Consider the following 18,880-nt stretch of genomic DNA (forward strand, 5'->3'; position numbering starts at 1 on the left):
GCCAGGATTTTTCATAAACTTTTCAAACAAGTAAAAGTTTATCCAGTAAGTCCGAGGTTTATGTTTACTAATGACTCAAGCTTTCCTCGTGGTTGCATATGATTCAAGTTGCAAGGCTAAAGATAAATCAACTTATGGTGCATTTACCTTCCGGATTAAGGAATCAAAATTTGAAATCAAAATTATTGACAGTGTTTACTTCGCAAAAATAAAGTCAAGAATGAGAATCAAAATCGAAATCGTAGAGCCTACCCTAATTTGAGAATGTTTACTTCCAGAAATAGAGTCGAGAATCAAAATCGAAATCGGCATCGTGAGACTCACCCCAATTTGGGAACATAAAATAAGAGATTGATTCCCAAATGAGTGGCTGGAATGAGCGTCCCATTTCCCAAGAATGATAATTTGGCCCTCCACAAAATTAAAATACCCATTTTGTCCTTAATTATAATTAATTAATACATTATATTAAATAATTAATATATTATTATTATATTATTAAATAATTAATATATTATTATATTATTAAATAATTAATATATTATTATATTATTAACAATAATTAATAATAATAATAATTTTTAAATAAATAATCACAGTAATTAATGTATTATTATTATTAATTGATATATTAATCTGTTATTAGCAATTAATTAATTGAAAATTTTTACAATTAATTAATATAATAATAATAATTTCGAATAAATAGTCACACTGATTAACATATTATCATAGTTAATTAATTAATATTCTATTATAATAATTATTATATTATTAATTATAATAATCTATTAATTAATTAATATAATAATAATAATTAATTCTCATTCCTATCCATTCCGTCTGATTTCAATTTAGTAAATGCACAATTATATGATTTTATACTCTTGCTCATATAGCGCGCGTAGTCTTTCACTCAAAATAGCAAGAATATTATAACCAGAACATGGAAAACACATGTTTACTCCAAAACAATTGTTATTAGCCATAGAGCCACCAGAATGACATTCAACAAATCAATTTAACGAACATTTGTAATTCCCGAATTATTTCCAATTAAACAATGAATGAATGTTTACTAATTGCTACTGCAGAATAGAAGAATATAAGTTTAAAGCTTCTGAGATTCAGAAAAAAAGAAACATATAATAATACAGCATAAGCTAATGCATCAAACATCAAAAGATGAGAGCATCAATCCATTCAAGTATAATTGAAATTTATCCATAAGATAGTACCATTAAGACAATGAATCCGTCTCCTAAAACATATAACTCCAATTCTAACATTGAAGAAAATACTTCCACCTAGCCGATAGAGACAAAAAATGGAGGAAGGAGAAACAAAAGTCTACACATTTCCCAAATCCACTCATCTTCCTTCCACACATTCTCATCATGACTCAAAAGAGCCAAAGAGACTACAATTCAACAACAAAATCAGTAAAGATAAACAAAATATTGTCTTGAAAACAAAATTAAAAAACCAACAATCAGATTACTGTGAGACACCCAACCATTTTGAGAAGTTCTCAAACTCAGTATAATCACTGTCTGAGATCATCGTCTGGTACCATGCCTTGCCTGCAGCCTTGATCGCAGCAGCCTCCTCCTGACAGGATTGAAGATGGAAAGGTAAACATTAGATTCATTAATCAAAACAAACGAATAAATTTAACGTAGAAGTAATAAATCTGCTACTTAATGCTTTTAAGAGAGTACTACTTTCTAACATAAGCAATGTATCCAACATTGTACCCTTACAATCCATGGAAGGTACCTGATATATTAAAATAGCTTTGTGCTTAAAATACTGCTACATATTTCTAATTATTTTTTGCATCATAGAGGTATCTCAAAATCAAATTTGATACCAATACACACAAATTATGATGGACAAATTAAGTAATAAATTGGACAAATTATATTACATATTTTAAAAGATCTTAATTGTAATTGTAAATGGTTAAAGTTAAACCCTAACCCCATAACAAATATATAAAACCTAAACAAAACAACTTGATGAAGAGTTGAAGGCGGCACACAAGCAACCAGTACTCGCATATATGCGAGCAATATTAAATGGTTACAGCCCTGCTGCAGCAGTTACACCTTTTACATCAAAGAAGACGATCACTCTCTCTGAGTACAGCTTTTGCTAATCCACGGTATTCTTATATGCCATAAATCAATATTCAATCTACTTTTATCATAGAATAACTTCAAGACAAATACAACATGAAACAGATCATCTTCACAAACACAACCAAAAAAAGGAAAACAAATTACCAAAGGCAGCAACAATTAATCACATATATATTTAAATAAACAATATTAATTAGTTAAAAGAATAAGACATTGTACCTTAGTGATGGGCTTCCTTTTCTTGTCGAGCTTCTCCTTCTTAGCTTTAACCCGTTGTGCCTCAGCCAAAAGAGACATCCTCCGAGCAGTCTTAGCATATGGGTTCAACCGCAACATCGTATTCAAGTTCTTGAGAGGATTTTTCTTCATTGGAGCCCTCTTAACCTCAGTCTTAATCGGCCTTACAACAGACTGCACCTCATCCGAGTTAATAATCCTAGCCAAATCAGCGTTGACCATCTTAGCACGAGGCAGCACATAACCCTTCTTCTTCTCGGAACCCTTATCAAACTTACCATAAATTTCATCAAGCTTCTCAAAAGCCGATTTAGTCCAAACAATAAACCGCCCAAGATGGCCACCCGGCGCCAGCTTCAACAAGTTCAATCTCTCAACATTCACAACCTCAACACCGGGAATGTTCCTAAAAGCCTTGACAAGCTTAGCACCCTCGGCTGAGTACACAACAAGCGGGCCCTTGCGAGAAATGTAACGCCTATTTCTCATTTTACCCTTTCCAGGGCGAATCCCCTGGCTGTCCTTCGCCTTCTCGGCGTCAGCATATGCACCGATCTGCTTCAGAACTTTAAGGGCAGCTGATGTTTTCTCCACACTCTCGGCGGAATCACTGACGACCAGGGGCATTTCCGGAACAGTCTCGATCTTGTGACCGCGGGCCATCACAAGTGAGGGGACAGCGGAGGCGGCAATGGCGGAAACGATGGCGTATCGCTTCTGATTGACGTTGATCTTACGGTGCCATCGGCGCCAGATCTTTGTGGGAGCGAACATGCGACCACCGCGACACATGTTACCGAAGGCTCCCTGGCCGGCACGGTGGGTACCGCCTCCGGGGACACGGGGAATACGGGAGACGGCGCGACCGGTACCCCATGATTCGGCGGAGGTCTGGTGCCCTGCCTTCCTGGAAACGGCGTAAGGCTGGCGACTGTTCTTGGAGATGTTAGAGTGGACAAAGCCCACGATGTCGGGTCGGATAGAGGCCTTCATGACGTCGGGCAAAGGGACGGTGGAGCTTGCGTCGGTGGCCATGTCACCTTCCAAAGACTGGACGGTAATCAAAGGACGGGCGGCGGCGGCCATAGCTTTTTTGTTTTTTTTTGGGGGGGTATGGGGAAAGGGGGAGAGTTGAGTTGCTAGGGTTTTATTGACATTCAGAGCGTGATCACAACGAGTGTGATTTAGGTTGTTTTTTTTTCCCCTCCAAAGCCTTAGTGCTGTTTGGTTATACGATTATGATATCTGCCATTGGTGTGAGATTATTCCTATCCTCGTTTTGTCTTTCTTCTTTGGATATGATAATTTTGCCCTTTTTTCCCTTAGAAACATAAATTATATATGGGAATGAGCAACTTACCCTCATTTGGAATTTGGATTGCGGTTTAAATACTAAAAACAACTTATTCATATTCTTATTAAAAAATATTTGATAATTTTTTTAAAATTTTATTATTAGTTGTTCTTCAAAAGCCACACTATTAAAATTCAAAACTTTATTATTTTAAAAAAAAGAAGAAAATGCCTGCTATTTTCATAATCCTAAAATTTGTATTACCATAATTACATATTACTTTTTATTTTAGATTTATAAATTTTGCTATAAATTATATTATACTTTATATAACTTAATGTAAAGTTCATGAAATTTTAATTATTAAATTTGTTTCACTTTATGTAATTTTGTAAGTTTTAAAAAAGAAAAAAGACGTGCCTAAAAAATTTACTAAACTTTTAGTTAAAAACAGCTTAAACTAATATGTCATAACAATACTTAAATAATAATATTCATAAAACACATTTACTTCATTTTAACAACTCATAACAATCCCAATAACATAATTTATCAAACACCTAAACTATTTTTTCTATTTAATAACTTATTTGATCAACTCAACAAAAACAACTTATTTAATCCCCCATTGATAAACAATACATGCTAGAACAATTCGGTTTATGAGACTCATCAGTCGTCACTGTGCCATAATTCATTCCATTCGAAGGGTATCCTCGGCTCACAACTTTAAGCATTCCAAATCTAACTATCGACATCAAACAGTCAGAGGAGAGTGGGTGAAAAAGATTACAAATGGAGGAAATGCGATAATTGCAGCCAAGGTTGCAGTATTCAACAGCCTAACGCATACTCCTTATTACAATATATTCAAATTGCTCTGGCAACATGTATGATGTATCCCTAACATGTTAAAATAGCAGCAGCTTATAGAATAACTACCACAAAAAACGTACTGGATATACATTTGTTCACTAGAAATAAGCAGAGACTAAGAAACAAACATTGAAACCCACTATCCTGCTGAAATATCATCCAGCAATCTCTCCTTGCTACGGTGGCCATGGTATCTCCCTACAGACTCCTGAGTGAGCGGCAAAGAAATAATCCATAATCAATTGTACTAGTGTTTAAGGGGAAAAAAAAATTAAAGGAGACAAAAATTACAGGAACAGGTGGAAAATAAACAAAATTAAGATAAGAAGAGAAGTACAGATAAATAAACAAAGTCGTCAGCAAATTTTAAGTATGCAATAGTTCAACATGCTATATCATTTGTTTGATTGTTGGCAACAATCCCTGCGGCAACTCCCACTGTTTTGGATTTGGCATCATAAGATGATAGGACATTCCTCTGTACCAATGTAATCAACTGGGCGTGGTTAGAGAACAATCATTTGCAACAATAAAAATTTTTAAAAAATGGCAGATGCTATCAGAAAACACCACAGAGAACTAAGCCAATCCCCATTAGCATTCAAGTCATCCAAGAAGAACAGAATTATATCAATGCAACTGATATATTCTTCAGAACTTTTACTAAATCAGGATTTCTTACTATCCTTATGAAGAGTGATGGCACAACGTGGCCAGCTCTCATGAAGAAAGCTTTGGGTCCCACTGCACAGCTCTCTTCATGAGAGCTGGCCACATGGGCCATCGCTCATGGACAGCGAGGTTGCTCACCAGATCAAATTTCTAAAAGGCTTAACTGGTAAGAGTCTCAGGTCCAAGACGTTTATTACGGCATAATGACCCAGGTTCTTCTTCCGGTTGTTGGTGATTCAGATGGCAATGCCAATGGGAAATCAACAATCTACGTAGTTTTACTCTTTTGCTAATAAAGCATGTGTAGTCTCTCACTCAAAGTGAATGAATTTCATAATGCAACGTTTGTATACACCACAAAAATTTGTACGTATAACCTTTTAACAAGCAAAATTATCTAATAAATATGCTCATAACTAAGACAGAGTACCAGCATTACAATGATGGATCCCATCTCTCATAATTATAAATGGACTGCATTGGCTACAACCGACAAATTCCTCTTCGAAGCCAAAACTTCTAACATAAATCGGCATGAGTGAGTTGATTATGTGCATTTTCTAACAGAAGCTAAGCAAAATAAAAGCAAAACTTTCGCAGTTGATATTGGGAGGAAAATGAGGCTCAAAACTGCATTTCCAGAAGCCTTCACGTGGAATAACAGGATTCTATGCGTACAAACAAGGCATCAACCAAACAAGCAAATTAGACTAACAAAGAATTTTATGACTTACAATTGGCTCAAAATCAGGACTGGACAAATTGAGGCTGAGGTTCCTCATCAATAACAATACCTGCACAAGTCACCAAGAGGAATTTTAAACAAAGTGCTTTCTGAGGATTAACTACCATTCACAGGGATATGCATGTCAAAATTTATTTTCAATTACCAAATGAAGATTTTAAGCCTGTGTAGATATTCAAAGAATAGAACCTTCAGAAAACAAACACAGACTATATTACAGCATTTGGTTTCTATATACTTATGAAATTTGGTCATGATATGAATGTTCTGAAAATAACGCCACAGCTGAAATATGCTAAATGCCAAATTTGGATAAACATTAAGCTGACAAGCGGTAGAATGCTCCGCTTATCGTAAAGCTCTAAAGAAGATTAATTCACCTACAAGTTGGACCAGAACGAATCAAACCTAAGCTAAGTTACATAGTCTTAGAAAGCTGAATACAATCATATTTAGATATTCCAAGAATGACTTTCCCACTCTAGTCCTGAAGTGGCCATCAATCCATATCATTCCACCCTAGATTTACTTTTACAACTACCAGTCCATGCTAACCTCAATGGTAATCACCAAAAGAAGATCAGGTGGTTCTAACATCCGGGAGATCTACTCAGGTGAGAGCATACCACGTGATTCTAACCCAATAAAATCCAACATCAATGCATTTAGAGCTATGTACTATTTACAACGATAAATTTGCTTGACCACGATCCTGTTATTTATATCCATATAATAAATTATTTCCGTGAGCACACAGGAAAATTAATTCAGCCAACCGTTAATCAGGAACTTGTTTTATCAACATAATCACATATCTGGAAACCTCTTTGCCACACCATATGAGGAAGTAAATGATGCTATAATCCTACCTGCCCGCAGTTTATATGTTATCAAGTATCTCAGGAAGCATACAATTCACTATTAATTGTTATTAGTTAATCTACATCAACATTTTGTTGACTTAATTCCAACTACCGGCCACTAAACTTCAATGTACTAGGTACCTTGAGCTGTCATCTGATAATAATCTAAGATATCTAGAAAACCGAATGCAAAACAAGGGCATGTTAATCCATCTACCACTAACTTACACGAACCACCGAATCTAACAACAAAGTATAATTTAACTCACTGTTTCAAAATTTATGGGATCCATTTCTTTGAGCTTTTGTACATGGCCTTTGGTGTCTGGATCAAAAACACTCCCTATGAAGCTATACACTTCAGCGAAGTCTGGAATACCTGCAAAGATCAGGGGAAAATGAAAGAGAGCCCACCTTTTTCTCATCAGACGCCAGGGAAGGGAATTGGAAAATAATCAATTACCGTGAAGAACGGGAACTTGATTCCCCTGTTTTGGCATGTCTGTACTAGGTTGTGTTCTAGTTGAGCTTCCAATGCCACCAACAGTACTATTACCTATTCCCGATATCCCCTTTGATCCAATATCATCAGCTGAATCAGTAATGTAGCATGCCATAATAAGTGCTGGAAAGTTCCCTTTACTCATGCTATCCTACTAATAATATAACTAAGAAAACAACACGGAAATGAAATAAGCCTGCCTTCGATTGCGTGAAGATTGGTATATTTATCCTGCGATGGCATCATTTTTTCAGCATTTACCAGCATGGAAGCATCATCCCAAGCAGCAAATCCATGTGCAAGGGCATTTACTGATGGATAAGCCATGGCTGCTTGAAGGGGCGGTAGAACTACCAATCACAGATGTAGCACCTCAGTATTATCAAAGAGATAGTTTTAAATGTCCGATAGAATACATCAACATAACAAATAAGACATGCAAACCATTTTTCGAGGCCTTTTGTGGGTAAGGATGAGCAGCTTTCCGCTTGGGACGAGGAGGAGGAACATGTGCAATTGTCCCATTCTTTTGAACCTTCAAAAAGTATTTCTGAGCATGACTCCGAATCTGCAATACTAACATTCAGCAAAGTAAAACTCTCTCAAATATTCAGCCACAAAACTGAATCACACTATCTTTAACCTGAATGACTGTCTTTGAACCGACAAAATCTTCAATTTTTTTCCAGTCACGGTCAAACCTAAATCAATAAGAAACAAAAGAAAGCCAACCAATTCAAAACTTTGAAGAAGCCTAAAGCCTAAAGCCTAAAGCTTCAATTTTGTTGACAGTGCAAGTAAACGCAACGTAAAAACCAACCCAAGTTACTTTAAAACAATTGAAAAAAAAAAGAAGAATTTAGCTATGAGAGAAAAAAGCTGAGACTAAACTCAAAATAACAAGAGAAGTGAAAGCTGAGACTAAGGCGAGAGAGATGATCTTACAGCTGAAGAGCTTCAAGGAACTTGTCGTGTTCTTCGTCAGTCCAGCTTTCTCTAGATTTGGTGATGGTGTAGGGTTTCCGTACCTTCTTGCTCCCAGCTGCGCCTGCTCCTCCATCAATGGCCGATGATGAAGTTGTCGCAGCTGATGAAGTGGTGGCCATCGGTTGGGGAGGCGTATGGTGCGTTGATGATGACGTGTTTGAGTTCATAATTTTTTTATTTTTTATTTTTTATTTTCACTTTTAATCTTCAAGCCATAGACTTGTAGAGAAAGCAAGACTACACGTTCAAGACTTGAGAGTTGTGAGAGAGGGAGAGAGGGAGAGAGAGGAGAATGATGTGTGATTTCTGAGCTATTGGTGGCGCGCTAGTCTGAGCTGGTTTTTGTGGTGAGTTAACTTGAACCTTTCAATTAATCGTCCACTTGCAAAATATACACTACGCCGATTCCGTATTGCACTGTTTACTGGAGACCAGGAGAAATACTTTTGTGCTGACCACTCTTGCTCTGCCATTGGTAGAGTGTGAGTAATCTATTTTGCAATAGAATTATAAATATTTAGAGAATTTGAATTTAGTATAGAGTTAGGGGCTGATTATTTTTTTGACTTAATAACTTAATTTTAGTGCCTGTTTGGTATGGCTTATTTAAGAGCCATAAGTGCTTATTTAATCGTATGTTTATTTTTTCATTAAGTATGTTTATTTTTTCAACTTAATGAAGATTTTCAGCAATTAAGTCATTAAGTTATTAAGCTAATTTTTTTAGTTTTCTACTTAATCTAAAAAGTTTGAATACTGTTATTAAAAGATATTTTCTAAAATATCCCTATCTAATTAATTAATTTTCATCATTAACTAAATAAAATTTAATAATTAGTATTATTACTCCTCCGTATATAACTTGTGATAATATATAGTGGTAGACTATTATTTTTAATTTTTTTTATTTTGTTCAAATTAGCATTATTTATCTTCATAATTTTTTATGAATATTTTTCATATAAAAACATCACAAACTATAATAAAATTGATTAACATATATGATATCAAATATTAAAGAGTTGTACTCAATTGAATATAATTTATGTTATGATAATTTATTACCTTATTTATATTCTTTGAGATGTTTATTATTTATTTAACATTATAATTTGTAAGGGCATAAATGTAAAAATATTAGTTTTCACATTTTTTAAGTTAAAAAAGCAAACAACTTAATATTTATTTTTAACTATTTAGACAAAAAAATACATGTCATTCAGATTCAGACATTCAGCTATATTTAGATTTCAGATGAAAAAATAAAAGTCACCTTAATTTTATGTTTTTTTTTTAAATTATATGAGACTATTGTTCAAATTAATCTTATACAATACTGTCTAGATTTTATCTCTTTAATATTTGAGAGATATTTACTCCACTCACATTTCTTTCGAAATGTAAGTAATACATTTCGTAATAGAATCATTGAGAATTTGAATTTATTATAGAGTTAATTTTATTTTTTTTAATTACATGAGACTATTACTCTGATTAGTCTTATATAGCATTATTTAAATTTTATCATCTATAATATTAGAGAGATGTTTGTTTCACTCACATTTCAAAAGAAAGAAAACTGTCTTTACTCAATTATTTTTTATAGTTGAGAAAAGAAATAAGTACCCACAATAATTTATGGGTGTTCGAACTACTATCCTCGCAATTATTGAGTTAATTTTATGTTTGTTAGAATTTATTTATTTTTTAATTTTTCTTTACCTAACAATGCCTGGCAAAAACGACTCAAAATCATTGTCTATTATCAAATATCAAATCTAATGCATCACAGTAAAATAATTGATGTAACAGTGATACTGTTGGTCTTATTACAGAATCATTGTTATGCCATTTGACAAAGAATGAATGGCTAGGTAAATGGCCTCAGCCTATTATGTCTTATTATAGGATTCACTATTCTGCTATTTAGCAAAACTGAAGTGACTAGACACCTCATATATATAGGACATATAAGTTTAAGCTAAATTTATGCATAGTTAATTGATAGGAAGGAAAATCAAGATTTTATTGTTGTACTAACTTGCAATCTAAAATTAGACAATGAAATTTAGTATGTCTATTGTAAGTTCCCAATAATGCTATATGCACTAAAAGATTCATTATATAGTAAAATCTCTATAATTAATACTTGATAAATTAATAATCTCTATTATATATTTTTAATTTCAGCGAATTATTAATTTATAATATGAGTGGGACCCAAATTGTATTAGAGTTTTTAGAAAAGTATTATCTTACTAATTTATTAACTTGATAAATTAATAACATCTGTTGTCATTTATTTTTTCCCGAAATCTAAATATATTTGGATCTCATCTCTAATTTTGTTTATTGCTTCTAGAAGTTCTAGGATTGAATTCTAAAATTGCAAAAAAAATCAAATCTTTTTGTTAATTTAATTTATATTTAATGGATTAATTCATTTTTAATTGATTAATTAGAAAAATAAAATGAATTTTTAGTTGATTAAAATGTATGCTCATTTAATATTTTAATTGTATATACGCTATGAAATAATAAATTATTAATTTATCGATTAATTAATACTTTTTGAATTAATAGATTTTATATAGTTAATTTATAGGCAAAAACTATGTTGCAACAGTGGTACTGTACCACTGTTACAACCAGCCATTGGATCTGTAGTTGTATAGTTGTATTAGCTAGATCTAATGGCTGAAAGCAACAGTGATACCGTACCACTGTTGCAACATAGCTGGACCCTAATTTATAGAGATTGTTCTATATATGATGTATGTAAACATACCTTGAGAAATAATTATATGGATTATATATAGCATGAGAAATAAGACCGCACGAATGTAACGATGAGTAATTAATGCTTCTTTTATCATTATGTTTTGTGTAATAAATAATTTGCTTCGATCAATTACTCCATTTTTTTTAATAAAAATTATGATAACATTCGATTAATTAATATAAAAATACAAGTTTTGTCCTGTGTTCTCATCTATCGAAACCTCAATTTCTGGCACCATTTTAAGTCTACCAATATAACGATTGTTTGTCTTACCAAAAAAGATGCATGTAATATTAATGCACAAGATTTTGTCTTTTCATATCAATGCTATACTGGAGTTTGATGATAGCGTAGAGCGGGCCGCAGCTGATCAGTCGTTCACTCGCAGACAGCGCCGCCGATTAATTGGAAATTTGGCAATTAATCGCTACTTCAATTAAGAGACGGTCCGTCCCTACGACTTTGAGAGATCGGTGATGGTAACGTTTAAGCGTTTCTAGTCCACTAATCTTTAAAGCCACCAATTTCGTTCTCATATGTGCCCGTTTGCCTTTTGTTTTCTAAACAAGACGTGGTCCCAATCTAATCCATGACGAGTCATTGACCACAGAATCTAACGGCTGATATCAGCTTGGGGAGTGTAGTTGCTGGGGCCCACTGTCCTCTTGCTGAGAACACTTTTTCAAGAAACAGGGATCGTCCGACACGTGGCGCGCGAGACTTCTTTTTGTTGAGGCTAATCTGCGGAGATGGACAAACCGACAAAGGAATGTTTGGGTGCAACAAATACGACTTATAAATACACGGTGATAAAACTATAATTGGATCGTGTTCATATTGTATTAAATCTAAATTGATTTAAATATAATTTATTTAATAATTATGTAATAAAATTAAAATTTTTTATAAAAAAATAAATACGACTTATTTAATAATTGAATTATTGTGTCATATAACATGAAAAAACTCATTATTAAAACTTTAAGTCTATATATAATTTAACAAAATAATATATTACAAAATAAAAAAAATCATGTCTTAATTTAAGTTTTAATAATAAGAAAGTATAATTAATGGGTTGTGTTGAGGGTTAATTTCACATGATTGATCATATTGTCAATTGAGATAATGATCAGAGACTTAAATTTTAATTTGATAAAAAAAAATCAAATTGACATGAACATCATCTATTTAATAATCATATTAAATTTAATCACATACATCTATTTATTTATATTAAGTAAATGGGTGATGTCAATTGTCAAATTTTGCTACCAACTCTATTTATTCGTTATGGATGGAATAATAATAAACTCACAGGGTTGAGTTGGCTTAAGAATACACAATATTTCCCTGTCATTATCGAGACTAATTGTTTATAAATTTTCAATGCTTTGATTGATTCCAATGAATATCAGAATAGTTTTAGTCGTGTTATTTTTTATTGTAGAGTCTTGACTCATTGTTTAAAAGAGGCGACTTTCGTTTTTGTAAGGAGATCTGCGAACACCGCCGCCCATGTTATAACTAGGGTGGGGTGTTTTTTGTCAGGTCCGAGTGAATGGAGACATGTTCTACCACCTTGGTTACTTCCACATTTGTCTGTTTAATGAAATTCTTCTTTCCTTAAAATAAAAATAATAATAAACTCATGGGGTCAAGCCTTGTGAGCTCAGCGTGTTGCCAAATTTTGGTTTTGAATATCGTTTTACAAAAAATGATTTATGTTTTTTAGTGCACATTGTCGTTAAACTTTTATACTTGTCATATATTTAATATTTAACAAATGGAAGCATTGTAATAATCTTACGTTTTATAAATTTATATTTATAAACTGTAGTCTTAAAATGGTGTCACGAAACACGAGGAATGGCCCAGGACCAGGAGCACCGGATTCCAACCCCACGAGCTTGCAAACCCTAACCACGGTCCACGTGTAATGAATACTCTGAGATGACGTGGAAGAATTAGAGGCCAGCATTTTCACAAACTGATAAGAGAACACCTGATGAGAGCCGTTGGTCGTTAGGCAATGCTGATTGCTGGGATTTAAACTTAATTTTAAAACTGGAAATTTTCTTTTTTTTTTTGTTTTTTATTTTTTTTGGGATGCAAATGGAAATTCAGGGTCGAATTGTCAGCACAACATCTCACAGGTTCTGGTCTCGATCACACGGTGAATTACCTTTTTCTCTTTCTTCTTCAAATTCTTGCTCGCCGTTTCGACCCTTGTGTTCAAGAAGAGATTCCCAAGAACCCCAACGAAACGGTGACAACAACAAAGGTGCAAAGGCAACTCCTTATTCCTTAATTGCTTACTTTCAGTCATTTTGTAATCTGGGTTTTTTCCGATCTTGGTAAATACCATAAATACTTTATTTTCAGTTACTTTATTTTGATCGGATTATTACAGTGACGGTGTGTTTACATGTAAGAGTATTTAGAGGGAAACTATCTTTATGCAAAGAAAATTTAGTATTTCAGATTAGTTGGAAGTGGGCATTTTGAAATGCTATGGAGTTGGGCTGTATAGGAACTAGAATATCATTCTTGTAGTATACTTATATCAAGTGCCCAGTAATATTTGTTCTTCTGGTAGAAAAATGGCAGTCATCGTGTCCATGGAAATGTCGAATTTGGTGATTTTTTGTATATTCAAGCTCAGTATCGTAAGTGCATTATCTATCTTCTAATCTTCATAGAGTGTTTTTATTTGAAAGTCTAAGTACTCATAATAGTTGATTGTATGGCCAAACGATGATTGAAAAGACATTGTTGTTCATAGAAGAATGCCAGCTTCCCTATCTTCTGTTCTCTTTAGAGACCTGCATTTTGTTTTTCATCTTAGGCTGTCGCTTTGCCATGTATAACGCAACCTGCACATATAATGATAAACAAATACAAGCTTTCCTTTCCCAACTTGAATGGCGGGTAATATTAAGTAGTGAACTTGGGTTAAGTATATTAAACTTAGATAACCTTCAATTCTTGAGTTAGTTTTTGGGTTGAGTTTGGCCCATAAACTTTTATATGGTATCAGAGTCAAGCTCATGCATAAGGGTCCGGCACTACCTTACCACATTTTACTATTGAATAAGATACTTGGGTTAAGTATATAAGACTTTACTTGGACCGCCCTTAACTCTTATGGTAGCTTAGGAGTGAGAAATTACCAACTCTCTGTAACTCGAAGGCCCTTTTTGTACGTTTGAGACTCGTTTAATTGGGTTTGTAAGCTATTGTTCCTTATCTTGCATAAAAGACACAGGTATACTCATACACATACATTTTTCCCATGTCTTCAGATTGATTTTAACAGTCTTGATCTCACAAGTAAACTTCAAATTAACAACAACAATAATTCAATTACTCTGAAGTTTATAGTTTTGCTTGGACGATTAATCTCAGCCCAAAAACTCATCCCTCTAGTTTTCATGATAATGTCTCAGGTGATAAATTCTCAACAGACTGGGATAAGGCATGGTCAAACTTCAAGAAGCAAGGGAAAAAATCCTTCTTCTCACAGTTTTCTCCTAATAAGTATGTGAGCTGGAATCCTAGGCGTTCAGACTATCCACCCTCTGAGGAGGTTGATCCCATCAAGAGAACTGAAAGGTCAAACCTGATGTTATGGACTAGTCCGCAGTTTACTCTAGTAGGGGCCATAGTAATTGTCACATTTCTTTTGGTTTACACGATTCTTGCAGTTGTCAAGTGATTTAACCCAACACCAATTCAGTCAAAGAAAGCAGGTCTTGTTCTGTAAATGTATGATCATTATGAAGATTGGATATAGGAGGACTTGTTAATTGCAATTAAATGCAGCTAGGGATGTCAATTTCCGGGTCCGGGTCCGGGTTTGGCTGTTCCGGATCCGGACCCGGACACAAAATTTTCATAACCGGACCCGCATTAAACCCGGGTTTTTTAAATCCGGGTCCGGTCCGGGTTCAACCCGGAAAAATCCGGGTTTCCGGATTCCGGGTTTTGAACCCAGATTGCTTATTTTTTTTTTTTTAGAGACCATATAACTTATTTTAACAAGGCACAGGGGATGGGGTTTAATGTTTTAATCTTTTCCCCAACAACACATTACACAATTCTTCCTAGAATTGGTTCAATAAAATTTGATGGATAAAAGGCAAAAAAAAAGAACATATAACACATCAGTGACATCACTAGACTACTAGAACCAAATTGTTTAACTTTGGCTCATCAAAATTTGCCGGACATAGGGCAAAAAAACAAAACATATAAACACATCCAGAACCACCAGCCCACTAGAACCAAATTGTTTAACTTTGGTTCATCAAAATTTGCTGGACACAAGGCCAAATAACAGAACATAATAACACATCCAGCTTCTAAAACAAATACAACACAAATACACAATATAAAATCTAAAATTCAAAGTTTTAAAGTAATAAACATCCACAAATACAAATTCATAACATAATTCTATAATTTAAAGCTGAAATTTCCAGCCACTGCCCACTAGTGCTCAGATTTCTAGCCACTGACCACAGCCCACCAATGCTCAAATTTCCAGCCATTGCCCACTAGTGCTCAGATTTCCAGCCACTGCCCACAGCCCACCAGTGCTCAAATTTCTAGCCACTGCCCACAGCCCACTAGTGCTCAAAAAAGTGCCAGCGACAAATTTGCAGATATCCTAAACAATTCTTACTGCATTGGCAGATTATTCTAAATTTCTAATCGAGGAAAAGGATCAGGAGTGTACAATACTAACTGAAAAGAGTCATTACTCTTCAAGCAACTCAGTATACACAAGTAGTAAAAGCACAGGACAAGGTCGAACCCAATTTCAGTGAGAGAAAGCAGAAGCAAGCCAAACAGAATATTAATGCTAGTCAGGCTCAGAACTACCATTCATGCAGCTAGCCATAGGCAGCAGCCCTTTGGCTAATTATACTTCAAATTCAATTCTAAGCTTACTCACTAACCAACTCTTAATGCACAAAACCAACAATACGCGGCAGAAGAAAAATGGCAACTGTTCTGTTTTAGACAACAATTTCTCCTTGTGCCAGAAAAACAAAGAACAAAAAGAGGCAAATAATTCAGAAAAACAAAAAGCTTATAATTAGTCAAGTGCTCTCATATGTCATATACAAAGAAAACCATGTCTGAGGAAAAATCAAATTGTGCCAGCAGCAATACAAGCTCAAAGCATAACAGCACAAAAATTGCAAAGAGGGAAAATCAAAGTGTAATAGAGCATAAATTGTAAAGAGAAAAGCCAAGACTCACAAATATTCACAGCAGCAGCTGAAGTATATGTTGATGAACACAGAACACAGCAGCGAGACTGAGGTGGATTTCAACCCCTTTTGCTGGCCGCGACAGAGTGAGAGACCAGACGAGTGATGAAACGAACAAGCCTCGCCGTGAAGGTGATGACAAGCCACGACGCGAAGGATCTGATCTGATCTGAAGAAGAGATTACAGGAGAGTTGTAGAGAGAGTGAGAGAGATTAAGTGACGATGGAGGACTGAGATGAGCAATGAGTCACGGCTCACGGGTGAGAGAGATTGAGAGAGGAACGGATTACGGTTTACGGATGAGACTTGAGAGATTGAAAGGAGAAATTACAGATTTACAGTAATTTTTTTTAGGTTGAAGGAGAAATTTCGAGAGAGGATTAGAGGAACGAGACGAAAGAGATCTAGATTCTAGGGTTTCACTTTTGTTTTCGTTTTTTTTTTAATTTTTCTATTTATAATTACGAATTTACGGATCAAAATTAATATTAAAATAAATAATATCCGGGTCCAGGTTCACCTGAAATCGGATCCAGATCGGAAAAATATGGGTTGTCAAAAACTAATCCGGATTCCGGATAAAAACTCTGCCGGTGCGGGTTGAACCCGGACCAGATTTTCCGGGTTCAATCCGGGTCCGATCCGGGTCCGAGTTTGATTGCCACCCCTAAATGCAGCCACTTCTTGTTTTCCTCCTTTTTTATTGGGTATTATTGGTCAATCGATCTCCAACAATCTTGGCTCCCTGTTGATGCATTAATTTTAAGATATAATTAGAGATGGTAATAAATGCTCGACCTGGCCCTTGGTTCGATTGACCCGGTTTTGGCTTGAATTTAAAGGGTTAAAGTTGAGTTAAGGCTTGAGGAATCAAGGTTCGATCACATTCGGATCTGATCTACGGTCTTACCAAAATTTCCAAAAAGTTCTGACTTGCTTATTAACCCCTAAATTAATTTTTAGAATAAAAAAATAACATTTACAAGTTATTAAAACACACACACCACATGTGTAGTCACAACTGCACCTTAAGTATATTTATCTCTATTTCATATTAATTTAGTTTTTTTATATTTGATTTATTTACTTCTTGTTAGTTTGGTTAATCTGTTAATTTGGTTAGCTAAAATGGAACAATAGTAATGCAATATTATCAATAAAGGATAAAAAATAGGAGTCCTATTCTAAAAAAAAAAAAAAAACTATGGTTGGGTTCAATTAAAACCCGAGCTTGACCTAGTATGGCCTGAGCCCAACCCAATTTATTGTCAACCCTACATACAATGATAGTTGAGCATAGCCAAAAGTAGCTGATCGTAAATTTGCTTTGCTTGGAATAATTAGTTGACCATGATCCAAGTCCTACATCGATGCCCTTCACAATATGATGTTTAGTTATATGGAATGAATAAGTTCTATGGTAAATAAATTTTAATGTACTTACAAGCAAATAAGTTTATTGTAGAATAAATTAGGAATAATAAGGTTGAACTCACAAAGAATATCAATTTCAAGAAAGTTAAGTATATTTTAAGCTAACTATAACTATATCCTACTTAAAAGTAAATATTTTGTTTGAAGAAATTTAAACTAAAGATGCAAGTAAAATAAAAAACTGAGTAAACAAACACAAAAACTCAGCAAATTGAAGTTACCAATATATCAGAATCCACTACTATTTAATTTAATGATTATCCAATTACCAAGCGATTCCCAATTTTAGAGTGGCAACTTAAAATCAATCTATATCTCTATTCATAGATATAACAATTGAGAATTAATCTTGTGAAGGTCCTTTTTCTGTTTAATAGTGTGGTATGTAAGCATCTCATATAAACAATATTGAGTAATAAAAAGTAAAGTCTTCTTAAACACTATATGTAAATAATTTAATGAAAGACAGAAAATAAAAAATGATCACAGAAACTTTATATACCCAAAATAAGTTTAATCAAATACTAATCATAACAATTAATAATATAAGACAGAATTAGTAAAAATATTTTAAATAAAAAGAAATTTATATCATTAAATAAGTATTATCTTTAACCCTAAAAAAAAAAAAAAAAAAAAAAAAAAACAGACATTGAGAACAATAAAACCAATAGAATCCATGTAATAGCTGCCGCCTCCAAATTCCAGCGGCACTCCCCGCGTCTCCATTCATGCGTGAATAATGCCAGCAGACACTGCTCCCCTTTTGTCCACCGACTTGAAATCTTGAAATTAAACGGAATTCAATTGATTTGCTTCCATTGGCTCACGTGCTCCACACTTAAGCTTCAAATCAAGCCATTTGATTTAGCTTTTATCCCTCACTTGTTTACATGATAAATTGGACCAATAAATATAATCAGAATTTAGCTCAATATCATAGGAGTAAGTATTTTATGCAGCATACTCGTACCATGCTAAAAAGTTTTTATTCGAAAGTTGTTGAGGAAGTCTTGAAATTTTTTACTAGTTAAATTATGATACTTATGAAGGAGTTAGAG

The 18,880-nt window shown here is 34.0% G+C and overlaps 3 protein-coding genes across 3 annotated transcripts; 1 reads left to right on the forward strand and 2 right to left on the reverse strand.

Annotated features, from left to right (window-relative positions):
• Positions 1-1,174: 1,174 nt before the first annotated feature.
• LOC18038562 (60S ribosomal protein L4) lies at positions 1,175-3,580 on the reverse strand. Its single transcript, XM_006428838.2, has 2 exons — positions 2,364-3,580; positions 1,175-1,611 (listed from the first exon to the last, which is right to left on the reverse strand). Exons 1-2 carry the CDS (start codon positions 3,465-3,467, stop codon positions 1,498-1,500), a joined length of 1,218 nt encoding a protein of 405 aa, XP_006428901.1. The 5' UTR covers positions 3,468-3,580; the 3' UTR covers positions 1,175-1,497.
• A 754-nt stretch (positions 3,581-4,334) lies between these two features.
• LOC18038517 (protein REVEILLE 8) lies at positions 4,335-8,678 on the reverse strand. Its single transcript, XM_006428841.2, has 8 exons — positions 8,279-8,678; positions 7,977-8,034; positions 7,778-7,901; positions 7,534-7,683; positions 7,295-7,423; positions 7,101-7,210; positions 5,958-6,017; positions 4,335-4,759 (listed from the first exon to the last, which is right to left on the reverse strand). Exons 1-8 carry the CDS (start codon positions 8,485-8,487, stop codon positions 4,691-4,693), a joined length of 909 nt encoding a protein of 302 aa, XP_006428904.1. The 5' UTR covers positions 8,488-8,678; the 3' UTR covers positions 4,335-4,690.
• Positions 8,679-13,199: 4,521 nt separating this feature from the next.
• LOC18038518 lies at positions 13,200-14,949 on the forward strand. The gene is made up of 2 exons (XM_006428842.2): positions 13,200-13,386; positions 14,552-14,949. Exons 1-2 carry the CDS (start codon positions 13,212-13,214, stop codon positions 14,818-14,820), a joined length of 444 nt encoding a protein of 147 aa, XP_006428905.2. The 5' UTR covers positions 13,200-13,211; the 3' UTR covers positions 14,821-14,949.
• The last annotated feature ends 3,931 nt before the right edge of the window (positions 14,950-18,880 follow it).

This window comes from Citrus clementina, unplaced genomic scaffold (genome assembly GCF_000493195.1).
Source record: "Citrus clementina cultivar Clemenules unplaced genomic scaffold, Citrus_clementina_v1.0 scaffold_6, whole genome shotgun sequence".
Taxonomy (NCBI): domain Eukaryota; kingdom Viridiplantae; phylum Streptophyta; class Magnoliopsida; order Sapindales; family Rutaceae; genus Citrus; species Citrus x clementina.